The sequence below is a fragment of the Hemitrygon akajei genome, chromosome 21 (genome assembly GCF_048418815.1).
Source record: "Hemitrygon akajei chromosome 21, sHemAka1.3, whole genome shotgun sequence".
NCBI classification, from domain to species: domain Eukaryota; kingdom Metazoa; phylum Chordata; class Chondrichthyes; order Myliobatiformes; family Dasyatidae; genus Hemitrygon; species Hemitrygon akajei.
Window position 1 is genome coordinate 52,392,945 of NC_133144.1, and position 26,677 is coordinate 52,419,621.

Genomic DNA, 26,677 nt, shown 5'->3' on the forward strand with positions numbered 1-26,677 from the left:
TGACCACAGACTCATCTCCACCCACCTGCCTTTTTCCCCACAATCCTTAATTCCTCTACTATGCAAAAATCTACCCAACCTTGTCTTAAATATATCTGCTGAGGCAGCCTCCACTGCTTCATTCCACAGATTCACCACTCTTTGGGAAAAGCAGTTCCTCCTAATCTCCATCCTAAATTTACTCCCCCAAATCCTGAGGCTATGACCCCTTATCCTCATCCCTAGAATCACACCATAAATCAATTCTGCATCTTATCCAAGTTCTTCATAAGTATAGAGGCCAGAATTGGCAGTCCTCTAGTTGTGGTCAAACCAGTGATTTATTACTTGCCTGTTCTTTTATCAGGTGTTGCTTTGGGATCTTTTGCATCCGCGGTTCAGTGTCCCATCCAAAGGAAGGTGTCTGAAAAGGTGTGGCACTCCATCAGTCCAGGGATGCCAGTCTGGAGTGGGACTTGAAACCATCAGCCTTGTAACTCAGAGGTAGTGCTGAGCCATGGCTGAAGAGCCTCAGCTTCAGTGGAGTGAGGGGAAAGGAGGCTAGGCGAGGTTAGAGAAAGCCTCAGCAGATTAACTGGAGGGTTAACACACCGAGGCAGGAGTGCTCACTCATTGGCAACCAGGTTTCCTCAGGCATTGGACTCCTGTCTGTCCATCACCCTCAGAACAAGGTCAAAGCCAGCAACTCCACCAGCCCCTCTGTAATCCACATTTCAGGCCACTGTCCCACTCCCTGAACCTCTGGGTGCCAGTGTGACACCAAGCCCCTCTCGCCAGCACACGTGATGTAGGGCCACCGTTACCCCATTGGCCAGCTGACTCTGCGCTTCTCACCTTGGACGGCGCCTGCAGCCTCTTCTTCTCCCTCTTGCAATGGACCAGCAGCATCTGGAAAGAAGAAATGGGAGTGAGTGAATGCTTCCCATGGAATGCACTGGGCTTATCACCCAGCAGAAAGCTCCAACTAGGTCACTCCAGCCTAAGGCTGGCATTGCATCAATAATAATGTGCTGTTATAATGGACAAATATCACTGGAAAGTATTGGATGCATGGGTGTTTACAAAAATGAAGCATGCATTGTTGGGTGACCAAGTAACTTAGTCCCTTACCCAACCCTTGTTCCTTCTCCTTCCGATTGTCAGTGGATGCATGGCTGGTTCCACCTCAGTTCTACCTTCTATTCCCTCTGAAGAACGCAAAGGTCTTCTTCTCTTTGCCGCTGCACGACAACTTCTCTTGCAGGTCCTTCCTTGTTCCCAAAGTCTCTGCTAGGCTGAGACCTGCCATAGCCATGGGGCAGAGCAGGCACCACTGCTAAACGTGGCACCTTTTCCTTACTCCTGTTCTGGGGCAGTGGAGATGGGAGCGATGGGAGCAAGCGATGTCAGTTGGCCCCATGGAGATTTCGTTATTTGATTGTTGTTCCCTCCATTAGTAGGTCATAATTAGTAAACTCTTCAAATTTCTGAGAGATTGTCTGCAAAGTCTGATGCATACACATGAACCTCTGCAAATACAACAGTGACCATACTTCAAAAGTGCTTCATTGGCTGTAAACTATGTGAGGATTGAGTCATAGAGCAATAGAGCATGGACACAGGCCATTCTGTCCAACAAGTCCATGTTAACCAAGGTGCCCAAACCAGTTAGTCCCAATTTCCTTGATTTGACCCATAACCCTCTCACCCCTGCACCTCCATGCAGCTGTCAAAGTGCACCTGAAATGATACTATTGCCCTTCTTGAACTTCCTCTGACTGATACTATTGAACCCACCTCAACCACTTCCTCTGGCAGCTTGTTCCATATATTCACCACCCTCTGCATGAAAAAGTTTCCCCTCAGATCCTTTCTGAATCTTCACCCTCTCATTCGAAATCTATGCCTCTGGTTTTGGTCTACCCTACATTTACCATCCACAGTTTCCATTCCTCACATGATTTTAAAACATTTATACAAGATTATTCCTCATTCATTCCCTGTACCAAGAAATAAAGACCTAGTTTGGCCAAAAACTCTCTACAACTCAGGACTTCTTGTTCATTGGACAACCTTGTAAATCTTTTCTGCATCCAAGTCTTTATTGCATCTTAAAGCAGCTCATGGTTATCAATATAGAGAACACAGAACAGTACAGCACGGGTACAGGCCCTTCAGCCCACAATGTTGTGCTGAACTAAGTAAAGTAATAATGTCTAATTAAACTAATCCCTTCTATCTGCACATGGTCCATATCTCTCCCTTCTATGCATATCCATCTGCCTATCTAAATGCCCCTATTGTTTCTGCATCCACCACCACCTCAAGCATAAATCATAGGAGTAGAATTAGGCCATCTGGCCTATTGAGTCTGCTCTGCCATTCAATCATGCTTGATCCTTTTTTTCCCTCCTCCTCAACCCCATTCCCCGGCCTTCTCCCTGTAATCTTTAATGCCATGTCCAATCAAGAACCTGTCAATCTCTTCCTTAAATACACCCAACAACCTGGCCTCCACAGCTGCACATGGCAACAAATTCCAGGCATCTACCATTCTCAATGTAAAAGATTGCCCTGCACATCTCTTTTGAACTCAGGTTTGTAGACAGCATACATACTTTGCTAATAAATGTACTTTGAATCTTGAAAGTTTACCCACCTCATCTTAAATGCATGACCTCTAATATCAGGCATTTCAATCCTGGGAGAATTATACTGGCAGTCTAATCTATCTATTCCTCTCAGAAGTTTATAAAATTCTATCAGGTCTTTCCTTGGCTTCCACCACTCCAGAGAAAACAAACCGAGTTTGTCGAACCTCTCCTTACAGCTCTGTCTGTCTCTCTAGGCACTTTATCTGATACAGACGTTGGTGACCATGGTTTTCCATATAGATCTATCCCTCATTCTTTGGCTGACTTCCATTTCCTCAATGTGTAGCCACCTGGCTAGGCTTTTGATGTACATAAGCCAAGGTCTTCCTCTAGGTTTGCTCCCCTCGATCTTTCCAGAGAGTAGGAGTTATTCTAGTTCACCTTTCCGCACGACGTGTCCTAGGAATCTGAGTTATCTTTCTCTTATTGTTGGTATGAGTGATCTAACTGCTTGGGCTCTTCTGAGAACTTCTTAATTTGATGTGTGTGTAGTCCATGATATTTGTAACATTCTCCTGTAGAACCATAATTAAAGAGCCAATTTCTGAGTTTCAGTTAACCGATGCAGAACAAACAAAACATGGAAATTACAATGAAACACAAGAACCGTGTGAACCACTTAGGAGGTTTACTCGTGTTCGTAGACCCCCAGAGAGACTGATAGAGACATGTTAAATTATGCATTTGTTTTGATCAATGTTGCTAATTGTTTTTCTTTTTAAGGAAAGGAAGATGTGGTGATATCACGTGTCAGAACGTGATTGGACAGAGTTTGGAAGATGCGCAGAAATGAGTGAAAGATCTAGAAACATCGAGAAGCATGGTGCTGTAAGACACGTGTGGTTTTGTTGCTGTTGTAAATAAAAGTTCTATTCCTCCAGAATATGTTTTGTTATTAGATACCCACGGTACGTATAACGAACACAACAGCAACAAAACCACACGTGTCTTACAGCACCATGCTGTTTCTAGTGCTCACCATGCTCAATGTTGCTAGATCTTTCACTCATTTCTGCGCATGCTCCGAACTCTGTCCAATCATGTTCTGACACATGATTTCACCGCATCTTCCTTTCCTTAAGAAGAAAAACAATTAGCAACATTGATCAAAACAAATGCATAACTTAACATGTCTCTATCAGTCTCTCTGGGGGTTTATGAACATGAGTAAACCTTCTAAGTGGTTCACACAGTTCTTGTGTTTCGTTGTTATTTCGATGCTTTGTCTGGTCTGCATCAGTTAACTGAAACTCTGAAACTGGTTCTTTACAGCTCATGCACATTAATTCAGGCAGCATCCTGGTAATCTTTTCCAAAGCTTCCATATCCTTCCTATAATGGGCAACCAGAATGGAATGCAATACTCCAGTTGCAGTGTAAACAGAGTTTTATAAAGCTGAAGATACAGTATCAAATTGCACACCATCGAGGACATTATCAAAAGGTGATGCTTCAGGAAAGCAGCATCTATCATTAAGGACCCTCACCATCCAGGACAACCCTCTTCTCTTTACTACCATCAAAGAAGAGGTACAGGAGCCTTAAGAAGCACATTCAATGTTTTAGGAGCAGCCTATTGACCCTCCGCCATCAGATTTCTGAATGGTGCATGGCCCAACAAACACTATCTCACTATTCCTCTTTCACACTATGTATTTATTTTTTGTAATTTCTAGTAATTGTTATGTCGTGTTGTACTGCCGCTACAAAACAACAAATTTCATGACACACGCCATACTGCCATGATTCCACATAAAAAATTACATCCACCTAGACTTCTCTGCAAACATTCATACTCTATGATCCTCTGCAAATATTGACTTAGTCCCAGGAATCTAGTTCCAAATACAAACATGCTCTCAAGGATTGAAGCTAAATATCAACACCTTCCAGGGGCTCCATTTTCTATAATCTGGAAAAAAAATGACAGGCGGGCAGAAACTGTCCATCACTATGCAAATCTTATTAAGAACTAGCAAAATATGACCATTAAACCAAATAAATTGTTTATTAAAAAAAGTTGAATATGGACAGTATATGGGAAGCATGATATATCTAACTCCAAATTAAATAATGGGAAAGACTAGTGAGCAAAATGCATTTGACGTGTTAAATGGCATTCAGCAATGTGCCACATAATAATCTCACCATCAAAATGGGAGACGGTGAACTAAACGGCATGGTAGTAGCATGAATAGAGAATTGGATGAATGGCAGGAAACAGATTAACAGTAGAAGGTGGTGGTGTTAGAAAAACTCAGCATATCAGACAGCATCTGTGGAGAATGAACTAAAGTTAATGATTCAGGTTAATCATCCTTCACCGGAACTGGAACAGTGAAGGAGCAAGCTGAAGATGAGCCAGAGGATAGAGAGAACAAAAGGAGCATCTGTGATGGAGACCAAGACTGTCCAGGTGACCCGATGATTTTTGGAGCATCCACATGATACCCTCAGTGGACACTTTATTAGGTAAACCTGTTTGTTAATGCAAATATCCAATCAGCCAATCATGTGGCAGCAACTCAATGCATAAAAATATGCAGACATGGTCAAGAGATTCAGTTGTTGTTCAAACCAAACATCAGAATGAGGAAGAAATGTGATCCAAGTGACTTTGACCGTGGAATGATTGTTGGTGCCATACAGGGAGGCTTGAATATCTCAGAAACTGACCTCCTGAGATTTTCACACATTGTAGTATCTAGAATTTATAGAGAATGGTATGATAAAAAAAAAAGACATCCATTGAGCAGCAGTTCTGTGGGCAAAAATGCCTTGTTAATGAGACAGGTCAGCGGAGAATAGCCAGATTGCGTCAAGCTAACAGGAAGGCAACAGTAGCTCAAATAACTGTGCAGTAAAACAGTGGTGTGCAGAAGAGCATCTCTGAACCAACACATCGAACCTTGAAGTAGATGGGCTACAGCAGCAGAAGACCACGAACATACACTAAGTGTAGCTGAATGAAGACAACCAGTTAGAAAAATATACAACATGTTGAAACTCTGATATGCAGAACAACTGATGGAAATACAGACCAGACAACATCTGTGGAGAGAGAAAAACTGAAAGATTATTACAGATAAATGATCTGGATCATTCTTATGCAAACAGGAAAGACTGATTATTTGCAAATGTGGAAACCTGTATTGAGTACCAAGTGCTGTCACCTGCCTTGTGAAAGTATAAATTATCAGCTCTCATTAAAAGAACTTGTAGCGCTGTTTCAAAGATGACTGGGAAAATTCTCCCTCATGTTCCAGTCAATATTCATTGTCCAAGCAGTGTCACTCAAAATAGATAATCTGCTCATTGCCTGCTATTTCTGGAGCTTGCTGTGACAAACCAGCTGCCACATTTCTTACATTAGAACAGTGAATACTCTTCAAAGGTATTCATCAACTGTAAAGCACTTTCAGAATTTATAGAGAGTGCTCTTGAAAGAGAGCTTTCTGTTCTACTCAAAACGTTGCAAATTCTGGAAATCTGACGGAAACACTCAGACGGTCTGGCAGCATCTGTGGAAGAAGGAAAAGGGTTGATGTTTCAGGTCAGAGGCCTACCAGATCTCCAACTTGAAAGGTTAACTCCATTTCTCTATCCTTTGAAGGCCAAGCAGAGAAGTTGGCAAATCCCAAGGGCAGCAGCCAAGCGCACTAAAATGCCAAGAATTACTTGCTGAAAGATTTTGATGAATACCAACTAATAATATCACATCCTTTGGAAATTTATGGGAATAATGTATATTTTGAAATATACAAAACAACTCTCAGGTAGGACTCTAATCACCAAAATTCCAGCAGCAAATGGCACAAATCGTGGAAGTGAAATACGAATGGAAGGCTATGTGGGAGGGAAAAGTTAGATAGACCTTGAATAAACATCATGGGTTAAATGGTACTGCGCTATACCATTCCATGTTCTGTGTATGGGCCACAAGTCCAAACATCCCTACAGTGGTAACTGGTGGTAGAGAACAGTATGGAAAGAGGCCCTTCACCCTATGGTGTCTATAATGATTATCAAACACCCAACATATTCTCATTTACTCTCATCTATACTGGGGTCAATATGCCATTCCCAATTCATCTGTCAACCTAATACACACAAAGTGCTGGAGGAACTCAGAGGGCCAGGCAGCAGCATCTATGGAAAAGAGTAAACAGTCGGCATTTCAGACCAAACAGAGTCAAACAGGGCACTAAATATCATGCCACGTAGGAGGGAATGAGGTGAAACATTGGTGGGAATGTTCATCTGTTAACTCCAGAGTAGGAACACTGATCTGCAGCTGCAATTAATTAGTACATGCAGGCTGATCTACAGCAATAACTTCCATGTCCTCAGTTGGTCTATTAACTAACCATCAACTTTTACCAATCTGTATTGATGCACCATAGAATGCATTCTGCCTAGATGCTTAATGGCTTGTTGCCCATAACCACAAGGAACTGCAGAGAGTTCTGGACGCAGCTCATCACATCACAGAAACCAGCCTCTCCTCTATGGATTCTGTCTATACCTCACACTGCCTCAGTAAAGCAGCCGGCATAATCAAAGACCCATCCATCCCAGACATTCTCTCTTCTCCCCTCCCACTGGGCAGAAGACACAAAAGCCTGAAAGATCAAGACCAGTTTCTCTCCCACTGTTATCAGTCTTTGGAATAGGGGTCTTGTATGACAAAGATGAACTCCTGACCTCTCAGTCTACCTTATGATCTTGCACCTCATTGTTTACCTGCATTGCACTCTTTTGTTAGATTTTACACTTTATTATGCATCATTATTATTATTTGTACTAAATGCACTGTGTAATAATTTGATCGGTATAAACAGTACGCAAGACAAGCTTTTCACTATCTTGGAAAGGATTCTCAGGGTTGCATGCCGCATACATCCTTTGATAATAAAGGTACTTTGAATCTTTCAGTGTGACAATAATAAACCAATACCAAAATGTTAGATGGGTCAAATGGCCTTCATTCTCTTTGAACAGGGGAGGATATCACAATTTACATATCCCAGAATCCCATGCAAACAGATGCAAAGAACAGTTATTGAAAAAAAATACCAAAGGCACCCAAGTGACAACTCATACTTGAGTCTTGATGAAGGGTCTCAGCCTGAAACATCAACTGTTTATTCCCCTCCATAGATTCTGCCTGACTTGCTAAGTTCCTCCAGCAGTTTGTGTGTGTTGCTCAAGATTTCCAGGATCAGCAGAATCTCCTGGGTTCATGTTTCACCATGTGGCTCTTCAAGTCTGCTCATCATTTAATCATGACTGATTTTTCTTTACAACACCATTCTCCCACCTTCTGCCTATAACCCATGACCCCCTTACTAATTAGGAATCTATTGACCTCTGCCTTCATTACACCCAAAGACTTGGCCTCCACAGCACTTGGTGCAACAAATTCCACAGATTCACCATCCTCTACCTGAAGAAGTTCTCAGTTTTAAAGGGGCATCCCTTTATTCTGAGGGTGTGCCCTAGACTCACCTACTACTGGAAGCATCATCTCCACGTCTACACTACCCAAGCCTTCGTGTATTCAGTCGATTCCAGTAAGATTTATTTATTGAGATACAGTGTGGAATAGGCCCTTCCAGCCCTTTGAACCATGCCGTTCAGCAGCTTCCAATTTAACCCTAGCCTAATCACAGGACAATTTACAACAACCAATTAACCTAACAACCAGTACATCTTTGGACTGTGGGAGGAAACCAGAGCACCCGGAGGAAACCCAGGTGGTCACAGGGAGAACATACAAACTCCGTATAGAGAGCAGCAGGAAATGAACCCAGGTCTCTGGTACTGTAAAGTGTTGTGCTAATCACAATGCGACGTAGCCACCCTCGTTCCTTCCTCATCTTTCTGAACAGAATTGTCACATGCAGTCCACGTGCTACGCCTGTGAACTTCCTCTGGACCCTCTGCTGGGTCAACACATCTTTCCTTACCATATGTGGTGCAAACTCCTGCCAAGGCCAGCATTTACCCGCCCCCCCCCCCCATTCTAATTGCCCTTAACGTGGCTTGCTTGGGCATTTCATGGAGAACTTACATGACAATTGCAATGTTTTGCCTGGAGTCATTAACAGGCCAAACCAAGTATAGATTACAGACTCTCTCCCTATGGGACACTCAAAAATCAAAAGTTTTTAAAAACAATTTGATATCTTTGTCGGCAACACTATCGCCAATAAATGTTGATTTTAACTCCAGATTATTAAAACGAGATTCTTATCTCATCTCTGTGGTGGGTCTCGAACTTGTCACTATGCACCGCTGTAATGAAAAGCCATTGACAGAATTGTTGGGTTCAGTTTATCTCACAAGACGCTGTCCGACCTGCTCCCTGTTGCCAGCGCGTTCTGCTTTTAACCCTTACAATGCTACTCAGGCCTCTTTCTGCCAGTCGATTGCATTACCAGTCTGGAGCAAATACTTGCTCTACTCCCCCTTTCAGCACCAGCAGCAAACAAGAATTAAGTTGCATCTAGGCATTGCCTGTATCCTCCTAGAGCCATCTCTAGCCAGTGGTCAGTGAACTGTTCCCCGAAATTCACAAAAATTCATAGGCCAGGGGTACAGAAATAAATGCATGCACAGCAAGATCCCACTTTTTTTTAAAAAGGCTGAATGGCTGGTTTGTGATTGGGCACCTAGTGATGCAGGGTGAGAGGGGCACCCAGGGATACTCCCCGCCCACTTCCCTACCTAGCCTGAGGGTGTGGGAGCTCAGAATTGAGTCCTCTCCTCACCTTCCCTGCAGGGCCTCCAGCCATGGGGCAGGTGGACCGGAAGCCCCTTGGAGAGGGCATTTAACTGCCTGGCCACGCAGAACTCTGCTTTTTTAAAGCACAGTTAGGGTGCCGTGTCTGAGGGAGACAGAAAGGGTTAACACATCTCAGACACGAACACACACGAGGGAGGGGAGGGGTTGGAGGAAAATTCTCGTCCCATTCATACTCACAGCTCTCCCGTGGCCAGAACGGGCCCCGAGTCTCCCTGATGTTGCCAACAACACAGATTTCCTGCGGCTGTATCACCCATCCTGGCTGACAGTTCGTCAGCGCCGGCGCTGGAGGGGCTGTGTATAGAGAGGGTGGCTGGGCTGGGCTGGGCTGGGACGGTATCCGCTGCCCTCTGACCCACACCCTGCCCCGTTCGCAGGTCAGCCAGCTCTGGAGCGAGCCGACATGGGGAGGTGTGGACGGGTCCTTGGCGCCTCCTTCCTTCAGCTGCGGCTGTTCGCCGGCTCCAGCGGCTCGGCTGCGTGAAGTGCTAGAGGCATTCTCTGCACGATCTCATTCAGCATGCTCACGCCTGGTTAAGGCCGTGACCTTGACATCCCGGGACTGCCGAAGCGAATGAGTTTGTTACTCACATCGGAGCGGGCATCTTCCCTTCAGGCACAGAGCCCCTCCGAGTTTACAGAGCAGCCAGATGTACATCTTCTGTCTCTGCATTAGTGCCTCACCTCACCTCTCTCTCGCATATCAGCCTCTCTTTCACGCTGCTTGAGAAGCTCATGTTTTAACCGCCTCGCCAAATCTCCTTCTTCTGCAGTTCCAAACAATTCCTTATTTTCATGCATCGTCCCGCGAGCTTCACGTGAGGAAGTGCCTGTTCCCTTTCCCCCAACCACACCTCTCTCAACGTGCCTTCAACTGCTACACTTTATTCTATCCGTGTCACAAATGCATCGTCCCCTACTTCACTGTGGCCAAACCCTTCTTCCAAACTTTCCTTGGAGGTGGGGTTTGGAGGGAGGTGGGTGATAGTGGGAGGATTTGTCTCTATTTATATGTGTACCTATGAACTCATCAGAACAAGCCTTATTTCTGTCGAAGGTTTGCATTTAGCTCCTACTCTGTCCTGTGAGTCACCTTCAGGCCTCCCTCTCCTACCACTCTTTACCTCCCTCTCTCTCCTCCATCACACTATCCTCTTTTCTCTTCCTTTCCTTTCTTCTCTCCCCTTGCTTCCCACAACCTTTCCCTTCCCTCCTTAACATTCCTACCCTCCCTCTTTCCCCTTTCTCCCCAATCTCCCTCACCTCTTTTCTTTCTCTCCCCTTTCCTCCTCCTCTTTCTCTCTGCTTAACTCCCTCTCTCTCTTCATCTTCCCCCCTTCCTCCTCCTGTCACATTTCCCTCCATCCCTCTCTCTCCTCCCCTTCCTCCCTCTCTTCTTTCCTCCCTGTCTCTTTCTCACTCCCTTTCATTCTTCCCTTTTTTCATTCTTGCATTCCCTCTCCCCTTCTCCCCCTACTAACTCTCTTTCTCTCTACTCCCACTCGATCTCCTGCTAGGAATCCACAGGTTGTCTGCATGGATAGAGGCAGGCAGGGAAATCGGAATCAACACTTTGGTCTCCTGTACATGTCGTGACATTCCTGAGGAATGGTGGCACTCTTCAAATTATGGGATTGATAGCTAAACTCTGGATTATTGTAAAGCCATAATTAGAAGACAAATGGTTCTGACTTCAGTCATGAAAAGAGGTTACCAGGAAGACAGCTTCCGAGAAGAAATGCAACATCTCACTGACTCTGTAACTCAGGCTCATTCTCACTCCAAGTAGAGAAATGATGTTTAGGACGCTATCGAAAATTAGAATCCTGTTTCATATTCAATGAAATTCCAGGGAATGGAGAGATGTGTTGATTGTCTGTCGTATCCAACAATGACAGGAGACCTGTGCAGGAGAATTTTTAAAGTGGAAAAGCCTTTGCACAGGTATAGTTCCGCTCTCTCAACCCTGGAAATCTGGGTCCAGAGGCCCGAGAGGCCATCACAAATTGGGGTCTTCCTTGGTTGCAGTGGATGACCGTGACTTCTGTGCCTTGTCATGCCCTTCGTTCTCCACAAAGCTTTGCAGAACGGCTTCCTGGCCACTGGATCTCTGTTGATTTCATCTGCCCAGTCCACTGGAGCTGACTGCGCTTGTTAAGATAGGCATGTATCACCGGGTATGAGGCCTGCCGGCTGCCCTCACCTGGCTTAAACTACCCGTCGAAGCCTTGTACCGGGGTGTGGCTGCTGTCACGTGCAGCCAGCTACTTGGAGCCACAGGTAAGAGTTGAGTGTCTGGTGGGGCCCAGAAGTGGGTGAACTGCCCCAGAATGGGCATGGCAAACCGTTTCAGCAGATGTGCTGTCCCTCCCTGGACACGCCATACACCCCAGAGGGAAATGGATCATGAGCAAACAAAAGGGATTAGTTTAGTTTGACATCGTGTTCAGACACATCAAGGCCAAGGGTTCTGTTCCAGCAGTGTACTGTTCTATGTAGAGTCTATGCATCAGAAGTATGCAGAGACTGCATAAGTGTAAGACATAGTGCACTTCCTCAGAAAGTCCCCATCGCCCACCCCACCTGTAGAAAAACCATAAACCATAAGACATAGGAGCAGGATTACTCAAATCTGCTCCACCATTCCAGAATGGCTGATATATTATCCCTCTCAGTCTCATTCTCCTGCCTTCTCCCCATAACCCTTGATGTTCTTACTAATCAAGAACCTATCAAACTCTGCTTTAAATATACCAAATGACTTGGCCTCCGTAGTTGTCTCTGGCAATGAATTTCACATACTCATCACCTTCTGGCTAAAGAAATTCTTGCTCAACTCTGTTTTAAAGGGACTTTCTATTCTGAGGCTGTGTGCTCTGGTCCTAGACTCCCCCATTATAGAAACATCCTCTCCAGTGTGCAGTACCCGTTGTAGCCTAAATAGCCTCCTTAGGACCCGTGGAACTAGTCAAACAAGATCCTGGGGGATAGGGTATGAAGGAGAATAGGAGTACACAGGAGCAGGCTGCTAGCAACAAATAAGTGCAAGAGTGGGCCATTCTGCCCATTGAGCCATTTCTGCTACTCAACAAGGTAATGGCTGATCTCAACACCATTTCCCCTGATTCTGCCAATATCCAGAAATCCACTGATCTCTATTTGGAATATAAACCATAACTGACCCTCCACAGCACCGCAGGGCAAAGGAGTTCACAGATCCACTGCTCTCTAAGTGAAGAAATTCCCCCTCATTTCAATCTTAAATAGCCTACTCCTTATCTTGAATATGACACCTCAGCCAGATGAAACATCCTCCCCAGCTCAAAGATTGTCAAAGTCTTGGAGAATGTTGTACATTTCAATGAGATCCCATCTCATTCTTTCAAGCCAAGAAGACTAGCCAACTCAACTTCTCCTCACAAGGTAGAACTACCATTTGAAGAACCAGTCTAGTGAATCTTCCCTGCACTTCTCCGGCATGGAGACACAACCTATATTCAATAATCCAGAGACTGTCAAACCACAGTGTAACATAATTGTATTCCAGTTCACTTGGAATATTGTGCTCAGTTCTGACGGCCTCATTTTAGGAAGAATGTGGAAGCTTTGGAGAGGGTGCAGAGGAGATTTACCAGGATGCTGCCTGGATTAAAGAGCATGGTTTATGAGGAAAGATTGAGTGAGGTAGATTTTTCTGTTTGGAGTGAAGGAGGATGAGAGGTGGCTTAATAGAGATGTATAATATGATAAGAGGCATGGATAAAGTAGACAGCCAGAGGCTTTTTCTCAGGGTAGCAATGACTAACTCAAGAGGGCATAATTTTAAGGTGAACAGAAGAAAGTATGAGGTGGGGGGGGGGGAGAATGTCAGAGCTAAATATTTTACAGAGAGTGGTGGATGCGTGGAATGCCTTGCCATGGTTGATGAGAGAAGATGATTTAAGAGACTCCTAGATAGGCAGATCCTCCAAGAGGATTACAAACTTGTCATGGTTTGGAGGCTTGTGTACCTCAATTACCCAGAGAACTATGTTGGCTGGAGACAAGGATTTATGATTTGGCTCCTAGTAGGGTCACCTGTGCCAACAGGTCAAAGGGTAGAGGCCAGACTAAGAGTGATCTATGGGTCCTCCACGTTCGGGGGTTCAGATCAGGTCTAATAATCCTGACTAGTCAAAAATAATGTTACAGAAACAGCAATGAAGAATCCTACATCTGAGTAGCCAAGAACAAACGGAGATGGAGGACCTTCATTGCTGTCCTAAATGACAGTAGTTTGACAAGCAATGAAGATAGGCACATGGTTGAAAGGAAAGTGGAGGGCCATGTGGGTGGGATTAGATTTATCTTGGACTAGATTAAAAGGTTGGCACAATATTGTGGGCTGAAGGGCCTGTACTGTGCTGTACTGCTTAATGGCTCTAAAATTATTTCCTCTACACCTTCCACTTTTGAGATCACAAATCTCCGTTGTATAATCACTTGGCTTCTTAATAAGACCTCTTCTGCCCTTACTGATCACCATATGCTTACTGAGTCTGTTCCCAGCCCTGTTGCCAATAAGCCTCTCACTTATTCTAAACCCATGAGAATGTCAGAAAATTTACTGAGTCTAATCCCACCTTCTAGCCTTACGCCTACAGCCATGCATGTCACAGTCATCAAATAGACATCCAGGTACTCTTTATGTGGGATGAGGCCCACTGTTACTACATCATTTTCAGGCAGTGAATTCCAGGTAACTAGCAGCCCTGAGCGAAATGGAGGTACAGGAGACTGCAGATGCTGAACGTCTGAAGCAACACACAAAGCACTAGAGGAACTCCAGTGAGTCAGGCAGCACCTATGGAGGGAAATGGACCGTCGATGTTTTGGATTGAGATCCTTCAATGGACAGTCCAGATCAAGGATATCAACTGAAATGCCTTCTGCCCACTTTACTCCATAGATGTTACCTGAACTGAAGAATTCCTCCAGCACTTTGTATGTTAGCCCTGTATGAAAGCTTTTTTTCTGATTTCCCCTCTAACATTTCCACTAAACACATTAAGTCTGCACTACTAGGCTGTTAAGTGAATTTAATCCTTCTTATTGATCTATTGGAGACCCTTACTTTAAGTATTCAGAGAAACTAACTTCACTTCTCCAATCTTTCCTTGTGACCAAGGTTTTCCCATCCTGGCGAATCTCTAAATGACTTCCACCATCTTTCATCTCTTAATTTTCTCTGTAGTTGGATCATCCTCTCCCGTCACCCCAGGGTTTCTCTTTCACTGGCTCGTGAATCAGATCAGTGACCTTCCAGTTGCGCTCCATGCATTTGGAAGTTGGGGACGGTGGTATGGCCAACTTTACAGCGCCTGACACCTTGGCATTGATGCTGCAACCTTTTGCAGTAATGGATTCCGAATTGTGTGGCCTGTTTAACACAGCTTTACAGGCTGCTGTGGAGTGCAGAAATCAGTACAATACTTCAAGGGTGTCCTGAACACTGTCCTAATTTTCATCCCGTTTGCTCCAGCCAGCTTACTGACGGCAATGCATGTAAGCCACACTCCCTTGACACTTCCTTCTGCATTGCGGTCTGCAGCTTGTAGGAAACAGAGGACAACAGCGAGCAAACCGGATGATTCCGTGCAGAGAGATCAACCCAAGGACTGAGATGGCTCCAAGCAACATGTCATTGTCAGCCACGTACCTGCAGAGAACTGTTCTAGCTCTGTACGTCCTGCTCGTGGGCCAGCTTGATGATCTCCGGCCATGGGACCACACACCACCTAACCTCATTTTAAATGAGTCCATGCATTCTCTTGTTGTTTTTTTTTAAAAAGGACATCACCAGGAAGTGTAGGCAGGCAGCCTGCCCTTCGTTGGCTCTCTGCCAAAGCTGTTTTGACGTTACACTGGAGACTTTCTTTACAGAGATATAGTGCCCTCAAAGGATCATTGTCCCTTTCTGCAGGCCTGCTTTGGTTGTAAGTACGTAGTTACAAAACAATTGGTTAACCCTTTGGCGCTAAGTTGTACTTGGCTGTTTTCAAAATAATAACACACTCATAGAGCAAAAAAAGGACTTGTATTGACACAACACACTATAATAACCCTCAGAAGCATTCCAAAGTGCTTAACACACAATGAGTGCATTAGGAGGCAGGTTCAGATGCCACCTTGCGCACAGCTCAGTTACATTCCGTCGGTTTCATCTACCCCTGGTGGCGATGGTGGAGGGTGGAATGTCTGCCAGGGCACCAGGATAACTCCCGAGCCATGGAATTTGGGTTAATTGATGACTGTAAACTGTCCCTAATGCTGTGAAGTAATTTTGCAGCTCTGTGTAACTCCGGTTAGACTAAACTTGGAGCATTGTGTTCAGTTCTGGTTACCCCTTTATAAGAAGGATGTGCAAGCTTTAGAGAGGGTTTACCAGGATGTTGCTTGGATTAAGTTCTGTGTTGCAAATGAATGGCAGGGTTGAGTAGAACAGTGTGGAGAATCGGTTGCAGGGAAATTTAGTAGGTAAAGATTGAGAGTCAGCCTAGGCTCAATAGGCTGAATGGCCTCTTCCTATATTAGAACATAGAACAGTACAGTACAGTACAGAAACAGGCCCTTCGGCCCACAATATTGTGCCAAATCAATTAATTTAGTAATCAAATTGGTAAATTTGATTACTAATTTGCTCCACATGCTTCCTTTGAATTTACTCATTCTCACCTTAAATGCATGCTCTCTGGTAATAGACATTTCAACGCTAGGTAAAGGATACTGTCTGCCTCCTCTATGTATGTCGCTCATTACTTTATAAATGTTCATCAGATCTCCCATCATTCTCTGCCACCTCAGAGAACACAATCCGAATTTGTCCAACCTCTTGATATAAAACATGTAAGGAAAGTCTATAAATAAGTCAAAGACCAGAGGACACAGCCACAAAATAGAGGGTCTTTCTTTCAGAATAGAGATGAAGAGGAATTTCTTTAGCCAGAGTGTGGTGAATCTGTGGAATTCTTTGCCACAGGCAGCTGTGGAGGCCAAGTCTTTATGTAGATTTAAGGCAGCGTTTGATAGATTCTTGATTGGACAGGGCATGAAGGGATACGGGGAGAAGGCAGGAGATTGGGGCTGAGAGGAATAATGGATCAGCCATGATAAAATGGCAACGCAGACTCAATGGCCCTTATGACCATAATTCTCCTCCTATATCTTATGGTTTCCTTAACAGAAAATCATGCCTGGCAAATCTGTTAGAATCCTTTGAGGAAACAACAAGCAGGATAGTCAAAACCCCTCATTAAGAAAGGATGTGCTGACATTAGAGAGGGTCCAGAGGAGGTTCACAAGAATGATTCTGGAATGAAAGGCTTATCATGAGGAGCGATTGATAGCTCTGGGCCCTTACTCACTGGAATTTAGAAGAATGTGGGGGGGGGGGATCTAATTGAAACCTATTCAATGTTGAAAGGTCTAGATAGAGTGAATGTGGAGAGGATGTTTCCTATGGTAGAAGTCTCTAGGACCAGAGGGTACAGCCGCAGAATAGAGTGACATTTGTTTAGAACAGAGATGAGGAGGAATTTCTTTAGCCAGAAGGTGGTGAACCTGTGGAATTCCATTGCCACAGGTGGCTGTGGAGGCCAGGTGCATTGAAGGCAGCGTTTGATAGGTTCTTGATTAGTCAGGGCATGAAAGATTACAGGAAAAGTGCAGGAGAATGGGCTAGAGAGGGAAATCAGCTATGATAAAATGCCAGAGCAGACTCGATGGGCCAAATGGCCTCATTCTACTCCTATGCCGTATGGTCTAATATGAATTTCCAAGATTAAAATAAATGAATGCACCAGCATTCCATGGTAGTCCATGCAACCTGTGCTCGAGGCTATTGTTTTCCCTTTCTGGTAAACCTCTGCAGACCTTCTGGAGATGACGCGAGAACAAAATCTGTTTCTCGCCTGTGTTCTGGAACATGGCATCGGAAGCAGATTCAATAAGGATTTTCTAAAGGGAACTGGATAAATGTGCCACCACATCGGCATCAGCCACTCCTTTCCAAAGCTCCTCAGCAACCTTCATCACCCCCATGCACGGCCATTTTACAGTTACTTGTACATTGTGGTTTATAGGATTGCTTTTGTATTTATATTTATTCAGTTTTTATGCTTCATCGGATCCGGAGTAACAATCATTTTGTTCTCCTTTACACTCGTGTACAGAAGAATGACAATAAACAATTTTGAATCTTGAGGTGATAGGACATGGCCCGGGAGAGGGGCTCATTGGATAACCATCAGGGAGCTGACACAGATACAATGGGATAACAACTATTTCAGTCCTGCAGTATTCCATGATTTTAACACCTGACCTGCCAAAAAATAAACATTGAATAAAGATGTACAGAAAGTACATGTAGGTTACATTGTTTAGTAAATGGCAGGTCTCATCCTATCTTGCTTTCTAGTAACTGCTTTGTTAGGTCACTTTGGAGGAACTGAACCAGGTCTTACCTCAGTGCACCTGGCAAAGCCAGGTGGGTATACACAGGCACACCTGAATTGAAGTCTAACCAAACCCCTATCTGACTCTCAATGGGGGGGGGGGGGGGCATGGTTCAGAGACAGGCTCAACACAAAGGGCTCTGGAGGAACACAGCAGGTGAGGCAGCATCTGTTGAGACATGAAAGACTGCAGATGCTGGAATCTAGAGCAATACAAAAAGTGGTCCCTTGTGGCTTCAGACTGGATTCACCACTAGGCCCATCTTCAGCAAAATTGACCAAATCTACCAGGCCTTTAATAACAATTTAGACATATCTTCCCTCTCTCATTTGTTGCTCCTGTCTGACATTCTAATGCCAAACTCATGATCATTGGGTCTAGATGATTTCCTTCATCTTAATAAGTCCCATAGATGACTCTTTCAAACTTCTGCAGATGTCCTTTTGAAAGCATTCTGAGCTACTACAGCAATTTGAACATGTGGGGATATAGCGGACTCGGTCCAATGGATCACAAACACATCTTTCCCCACCATCAGTAGAATTTACAGGAGGTACTGCCTGAAGAAGGCAACATCCCTATTCAAAACTCCCCAGCATCCAGGCCATGCCATCTTCTTGCAGGTATCATTGGGCAGGAGGTATAGAATCCTGATGACCCATACCACCAGATTGAAGAACTGACACGGCACAACCCTAATCACTACAGTTTAGCAATACAATGATTACTTTGATCATTCTGCACTAAAATGGAATTTGATTTCTTTTGTTCTTTGAAAAATTGTGTATGATCTAAGTAGAACCGTAACGGGCATTAGTGAACAATCAAGGTGTGTTCCCACAGTACAGTTACATTTAGACTTCTCCACTTTTATACAGCACCGTCCTTGCAATAAAGACTAACATTCCATCTGCAGTCACCATCACTTGCTGTACCTACATGGTGCCTTTATGTGCAGGGACACACCAAAGCAGAAGTAATATGCCTCATTCAGTAGGTGACTTCATACACTTGAGTCATAACGTGCTCACCACCTTATCAGTGGAATTTGAGATGGATGAAGTTCAGTTTTACCAGGTTCCCACAGCTCAGGAATAACAATTTTTCATTTTAATTGTCATTATAATCCAGTTTCACAATCTGTCTTTGGTGGGATTTGAGCCCACAATCTCCAGGTCACTAGTCCAAGGCTGCAATGGCTCTACAACTGCATTTTGCATGGTTAATGATGAAAAATATACATTGAGCAACACACAAAAGGTCATCACTAGCCCAGCAAAGAGAGGTGAGGTGTTATCTCATACAGAGCTGTGAAGATTGATAAGTGCACCGTGGCAGATGGAACAGTGTTGGGAAATGTATGATAATGCATTTTGGTAAAAGGAACAATAGTGTGGACTATTATCTGAATGGGGAGAAGGTTCAAAATTCAGAGGTGCAGAGGAACATGGGAGTCTTCATGCAAAACTCCCAGAAGGTTAATTCACAGGTTGAGTCTGTGGTAAAGAAGGCAAATGCAATGTTGGCAATTATTTCAAAGGGAATAGAATATAAAAGCAAGGAGATAATGCTGAGGCTTTATAAGGCACTAGTCAGGCTGCACTTGGAGTATTGTCAACAATTTTGGGCCCCATATCTCAGAAAGGATGTGCTGCCATTGGAGAGAGGCCAGATGAGGTTCACAATATGGTTCTGGCAATGAAAGGGTTAACTTATGAGGAGCATTTGGCAGCTTTGGGCTTGTACTAACTGGAATTTAGAAGAATGTGGGGTATTTCATTGAAACCTACCAAATGTTGAAAGGGCTAGAATGGGTTGAGGTGGAGAGACCATTTCCTACGGTGGGGGTATTCAGAACAAGAGGGCAGAGTCTCAAAATTGAGGGGAACAGAGGTAAGAAGGAATTTTTTTAGCCAGTAAGTAGTGAATCTGTAGAATGCTCTACCACAGACTGGTGGCGGCCAAGTCCGTGGGTATATTTAAGGTGGAAGTTGATAGTTTCCTGACCGGTCAAGGCATGAAAGGATATGGCAAGAGGCAGGTATATGGGGTTGAGTGGGATCCGTGATCAGCCATGATGGAATGGCGGAGCAAGCTCGATGGGCTGAATGGCCCAATTTTGCTCCTATGTCTTATAGTCATTTAGGCAATTGCTATGCTGAATATTTGTACACAGCCTACACTTAGAAACCAACTGCAAGTTATCTCATAATCACAAATAAATGTTCTGGAGGTCCAGATGCCTTATTAAGTCGAACTTGGTTCCATTAGTATCATCCAACAGTCAACCATGGATCAATTTTACGATAGACAACTGAAGAGCAAAGTGTTACTTGCACAGACAACATAAAGAGGTTTCTTTCATTACGAGTCATATACAGAAGCCAGTAACCATGGTACCATGCTCTTGGGGGTGGTGCAGTAGTGTAGCTGCTAGCGTGATGTTCCGCAGTGCTAGCAATCAGGATTCAAAACCTACCACTGAATGTAAAGGACTTGTACATTCTCCCCATGACCAGGTGTGTTTCCCTCAGGTGATCCAGTTACCTCCCATGTTCTAAAGATGGGTTAGTAAGCTATGGATATGCTATGTTTACACCGGAAGCATTGGCGACACTTGCGGGTGGCCTCCAGCACATCCTCAGACTCTGTTGGTCGGTGACGCAGACAATTGACCTTCACTGTACGTGCAGCGTACTCATGATGAACAAAGCTAATCTTTAATCTTATAACGTCCATTTACATCCTTAAAAACTTACTCTTCAGAAGGAACAGATTTTGCTTCAACAATGCAATTACTGATTTGCGTGAGTAGATTTCTACATTGCACAGTTCTTGGTGATAACATCCCTGGGTAAGATGAAATGGTGAGGGAGGCACAGCAGAAGATGGGCGGGATGCATACAGACCCCAAATGCTCAAGTATCACTGAAGTGTAATGCTGTTCCTGGGATATATGAACAAATTAACCTTGCGTGTCCGAGGCAGCAACCTGGCAGGGTGCTGTGGACTACTCTGTTGGGCCATAAAGGACAATGGCCCAAAACACACATCACAGGAGTGCTTTCAAACAAAATGTGGCATGGCCACGTGTTGGGGCAAATGATCAAAGCCTGATTAAAGAGTTAAGTTTTTCTGTACAAGGCAGAGGGAGTTCCAGAACTTTCTATCCAAACAGCTGATACCTAGCTACCAGGGCTTGAATATATAAAATTGTGGCTACACCAAGGTGCAGGAATAAAGGTCCACAGAGCCCAGACTGGGTTACAACAACAGTGAGAGGACCCGAGATCACAGAATAACGGTGTCATACACTAAGGAAGCAGGCCATTTGGCCCATTGCATCCATGAACAACCATTTATGCCTGTAACTATGCTACCATGTCCTTGGGGCAGCACAGTAGTTAGGAGCTGGCATAATCCTTTTCAGTGCACCACTGATTAGGGTTCAATTCTCACTGCTATCTGTAAGGAGCTTGTACATTCTCCCCATGACCATGTAGGTTGCATCCAGATGCTCCAGTTTCCTCCAACGTTCCAAAGTCTTATGGATTAGAAAGTTCTGGACAGGCTATGTTGGTGCTGAAAGTATGGTGACACTTGCAGGCTGCCCCCAGCACATTCTCAACCTGCATTGGTCATTGACACAAACAATACAATTCACTGCTTGTTTCAATGTGACAAATAAACTGATCTTTCATCTTCAAAAAGTCTATAAACATCCTTAAAAGAGTATGATAATCTTCAGAAGAGAGACATTTTTGCTCCAGCAATCCAATTACTGATTTGAGTGAGCAGGCTTCTCCATTGCACCGCTCGGGGTGATGACCCTCTCGGGCAAAACGTAATGATGAGGGAAGCCCTGAGGGAGATGGGCAAGAAGCACACAGACCCCCAAGCTGCTCAAGTGTCTCTAAGGTTTGATGCTGTTGGTAGGATATCCAAACGGGTACGTTGTGTGCCTGTTGCAGAGTGCTGTGTTGGGCCATGGAGGACAACTTCAGAGGTAGACCAGAACATTTCACAGGAGTGTTTTCAAACAAAATGAGGCATGGTCACATATTGGGGCAAATGATCAAAGCTTGATTGAAAAGACAGGCTTGTCTGTACAGGACAGAGGGGTTCAGGAAGGGAATTCCAGAACTTTCTACCAGGAGCTGATGGATGCCTGGTTACTAGTGGTTGAATATTTAAAATTGTGGGTACACCAAGGTGCAGGAATGAAGGACCACAGAGCCCAGGATGGGATACAACAATAGTGAGAAAACTTGAGATCACAGAACAGGGTCATACACTAAGGAAACAGGCCATTTGGCTCATCGAGTGCATGGATATCATCAAACAGCCATTTACATTATTCCCATATTCCTCTTTATCTTAAATTTCCCATTATCTCCCTCCAGATTCTACTACTCTCCTACACACCAGGGGCAATTTACAGAGTCCAATCAACCCTCCAACTCGCATGTCTTTGGGACATGACAGCAAACCCGAGCACCCGGCAGAAACCCACATGGTTACAGATTAGAAAGTGTGATCTCCATACCGACAGCGCCCGAGGTCAGGAACGAACCTGGGTCACCAGAGCCGTGTGGCAGTGGCTCTAACAGCTGCACCACTCTGCTGTCCAGGAGATGTTACAAATAAAGAGTGGATTAAGTTTTCAGTGCTGACTATCTAAACAATCTGCAGGAGGGACTCAGCAGGTCCAGCAACATCTGTGGGAGGAAAAGATAGTCTTCATGCAGGGTTTCCACCTTGCATGTTATTATCTAGCTACTCTGCACTGCCTCTATAGCTGTAAAATTTAACCTGAATTCTAATACTAGTCTACCTTGCACTACCTCATGGCACGGTGTAATCTGTATGAAAAGTATGCAAGACCAACTTTTTACTGAACCTCAGTACATGAGACAATAATAATGCAATTTCAACTCCAATTTCAACTGAGTTCCTCCTGCAGAATGTTTGTTGGTTCAGATTTCATCATCTCATGGTTCTCCACCAGCATATCTACACTCTCCACAGTTCAAATTCTGAAACTATTTTCGGGCCTAGTTCAAAATGGATTGCCACCCACCTGGATGAATAATCTGAGTTTGGTTCATCGGCGCCTATTTCAAGAACCCCCTTGAGTAAATTGTTGCCTGTGTAGAGCTGGCACTTGCTGAGAAGGTTCTCGGACTTGCTGTAGCCCACCATTGGATTGGCGCTTGGATTCCTGTCTGCTCTTGACCCCTGTGACTTGGGGCTTTCTGGCTGGTTCAAGTCCCCTCTGGAGCCTGTGGATGAACTAGTGTTGCTGCAAGTTAAGAACTTCTCTTCGATCAGACGGGCGTTCTGCTTAATTTGTTCCTGGATTTCTGAGGTCAGGGTTGGAAAGTCAAAGGTGAAGTAATTCCCCTGGCTGCTTCTGGGGCAGGCCAGAATTTCCACTGAGTCAAGGCTGGTGTAGGAGGTGCCTTTGGCACAGTGAGACTCCAGGATGCATTCAAATTGTTTGCTGAAGGTGTCAGTGCCGTCTTCAGAGAAGCTTCTGGAAAGGCTGACCGGAGCAACAGATGGAAGAAGGTTTTTGACCTCTGTGTCTGGTGACCTGAAGAAGGCAAAGAGATTGAATCATGCTGTACAAGAAGAGGCCATCCAGCCCATCATGCCTGGGCTGCTTTTAATGACAGAGTAATCTAATTAACCCCACACCTCAGCTCTTTCCCTGTTGCTGTGGGTCTATTTTTCCTTTCAAGTATTGGGCCAATTTCCCTTTGAAAGTTGTCATCTACCCTAGCCAATCTCAATGGGGCTCAGGGGTAGGAAATAAAAGTAAACTGTGCTGGAAATGCTGGAGAGAGCCCAGAGGAGGTTCACAAGAATTATCCCAGGAACAAAAGGGTTGATATATGAAGAGTGTTTGATGGCTCTGGGCTTTTACGCACTGAAGTTTAGAAGAATAAGGTGGGGGGGGGGGGGATCTCATTTGTAACCTATTGAATACTGAAAGGCCTAGACAGAGTGGACGTGGAGAGAATGTTTCCTATTCTGGGGGAAGTCGATGACTAGGGAGCACAGCCTCATCTTTAGAATTGAGATGAGGAGAAATTCCTGTAGTCAGAGAGAGGTGAATTTGTGGAATTTATTGCCACAGACATTGGGAATATTTAAAGCGGGGTTGATAGGTTCTTGATTAATAACGGCATTAAAGGTTACAGGGAAAAAGCAGGAAAATGGGGTCAAGGGTGTAATAGATCCACCATGAAAGAATGGCCGAACAGACTCAGTGGGCTGAATGGCCTAATTCTACTTCTTTCTCTTATTGTCTAAATTTTTAGCAGGTCAGGTAACATCTGTGTGGAGGAAAATGGAGTTCACATTTTAGATTGCTGACCTTTGATCTGAAACAGGGAGGAGTTAGAAATGAAACATGCTTTACATTGCAGAAGAAAGGTAAGGGGTGGAGGTAACAGAAGGGAAGGTCAGTGATTGGCTAGACTTAAGGGAGGCTGAATAACACAACCAGTAACTGAAGTTCTGGAAATCTGAAATAAAAACAGAAAAAAAAATCAGAAAACCTCAACTGGTCAAGCAGCATCTGTGGTAAGAGAAACAGAGACACTTAAGTTCAAATTTCAAAGTACATTTATTATCAAAGTAGGTATACCATATACAACTTTGAGAGATTTATCTTCTTGCAGGCAACTCCAGAACAAAGAAGTATAATAGAATCCATGAAACCCCACACAAAAAAAGACTGATAAACATCCAATGTACGAAAAAAAGAACAAATCATGCAAACAATAAAAAAGTAAACAAATAGCACGCAGAACATGAACCACAGAGTTCCCGAAAGTAAGTCGACAGCCACGGAACAGACAGGCAGAGTGACACAGTGGTAGAACGGCTGCCTTACACTCCAGAGACCCAGGTTCAATGCTTACAGGGGCCATATCTGTGGTGTTTGTGAGTGTGTAGGCTTTCACCAGCATCCCAAAGGCATGTGGGTTGGTATGTTCATTGGCCATGGGTATATTGTACCTAGAGTGTGGGCGAGTGACAGAGATTGGGAGGAGTTGATGGGACTGTGGGGAGAATAGAAAATATGATTTGCGTAAATGGTTGGTTGCTGGTGGATGCAACAGCCTGTTTTAGGCTTTATCTCTTTGTGACCAGCTGGGAAATAGGCAACAGTGCCAACTTAGGGAGAACAGCTAAGGAGGTTTGGTTAGATGAAATAAACTAAATCCGCTAAAGGAAAGAGAAAGCAAAAACTTAATGCTGAAAACATGAGTGACAAGGCTGGACTGGCTAATCATTAAAACTGGCAACATTTAAAGGCAATAAAATGCCAGTTTTTGGGGATCATATCAGTCATGTTGGATCAGTTTGGGAGTTGATTCTGACAGCACATCTGGGTTTGGATCAGCCCATGTGAAGGCAGCCCACGTTTACTCTGTGTCAAGGGCCAGAAGATTTGCTGAACTATTATCTCCTGATGATCAACAACAAAGAAGGTGGAGCACAGTAAATCCATTATCCTGCAAGTGGTCGGCAGAACTCAGTGATTCCCAGCGAGGTGGTACCACCCCCGCGCTAATGAGATGGTTATGTGTCCTAAGGGTGTATGAGGGGAAATAGAAGCCGTTCAGGGGCATTCAAGATTCTTGGGGGGCGGTAAGCAGCACCCTGACTTGAGGCACAAAACCTGACCCTAGAGCTGGCACTTACAAAAAAAAAGGATGAGGCACTGGAACACAGGAAGAACCATAACTCTGCAGGAGGTGAGCACTCATTGTCACAATGCATCTGAAACTCAGCAATCTGACCTTACCAACCAAACAGATTTTATTGGGGATGCATAAACCAGCAACCAGGGTGCCCAACAGTTCCCCTTGACTCTTAGCACAGAACAAGTTCATGTAGTTGAACAGTCGGTAATACTGTTATACTGTCAGTTAACAGTATACCCTCTTAACTTTCTCTACGGACCTACGAGAAACTGGTTGAGCGACAATGCAGTGCTGTCCAGAATCGAATGGTGAAATAAAACCAATCAGTGAACCTGCTGAATCCAATGATTCCTCTTGAGGAGCTCAAAGCTTCGTATGAGCAGCTAAGAACCATCCTTGGGGGGTAGGAGACCTTATGTGATTGGTAAATCACGTTAACAGAAACTGGCCGAAAACCTGCTCAGTCCTGACGAACATTCAGATTCCAATCTGAATCCTTGTCAATGTAATTTTCACTGTTGTGATCATCTTCATCTTCGTCTCGCCATTCCTTGCGTGCTGCTACCATCGTTCCATCCATGTCAACTCAATGCCATCGTCAATATCCAATAGGAATTCCCAGTTTTTCAAAATTAAATTTTAATTTAGCCCCATTAATCTGAATCTGAATTAATGATGGATAAATACGTATGGAACAATCTCTATGAGTCTAAAGGCAGTGAGGCCTTGAATTCTAATCCTGCTACAGAAAGTGCATCAACACAATGTTACATACCTGGAGTATGGTTTTATTTCATTCTCGAAAGATCAGCAACACCTCTAGTGTCTTATTTGTAATACTGTACTGTCTAACGAAGCCATGAAACTATCAAGATTGCAGGAACACTTCTGTAAAATATACCCTTAAAAGGCTACTTATGGTATTACTCAGTTCCAGAAGATGAAAGAAGCATTTGAAAAGTGCTGCAAACTCAAGTCATTTGCCAAGAAAACTAAAAATGAGCTTGATAGTCATTTCATAG

At 44.2% G+C, this 26,677-nt stretch overlaps 1 protein-coding gene across 8 annotated transcripts in view; it reads right to left on the minus strand.

Moving 5' to 3' along the window:
• The window catches only part of LOC140714305 (PH and SEC7 domain-containing protein 1-like), a 226,103-nt gene that overhangs the window by 117,057 nt on the left and 82,369 nt on the right, over positions 1 to 26,677 (minus strand). For 3 of the 8 annotated variants that reach the window (XM_073025411.1, XM_073025416.1, XM_073025410.1), the window contains 2 exons: positions 23,015 to 23,530; positions 835 to 888 (listed from right to left, as the gene is read on the minus strand). The exons of 1 other annotated variant lie outside the window; for it this stretch is intronic. In XM_073025411.1, coding sequence (XP_072881512.1) covers positions 835 to 888; positions 23,015 to 23,530 — 570 coding nt within the window. Of the gene's footprint in view, positions 1 to 834; positions 889 to 1,110; positions 1,933 to 9,618; positions 10,198 to 23,014; positions 23,531 to 26,677 lie in introns of those variants that run through there. 4 more of the 8 variants (XM_073025418.1, XM_073025414.1, XM_073025412.1 and 1 more) reach the window with 4 other exon arrangements.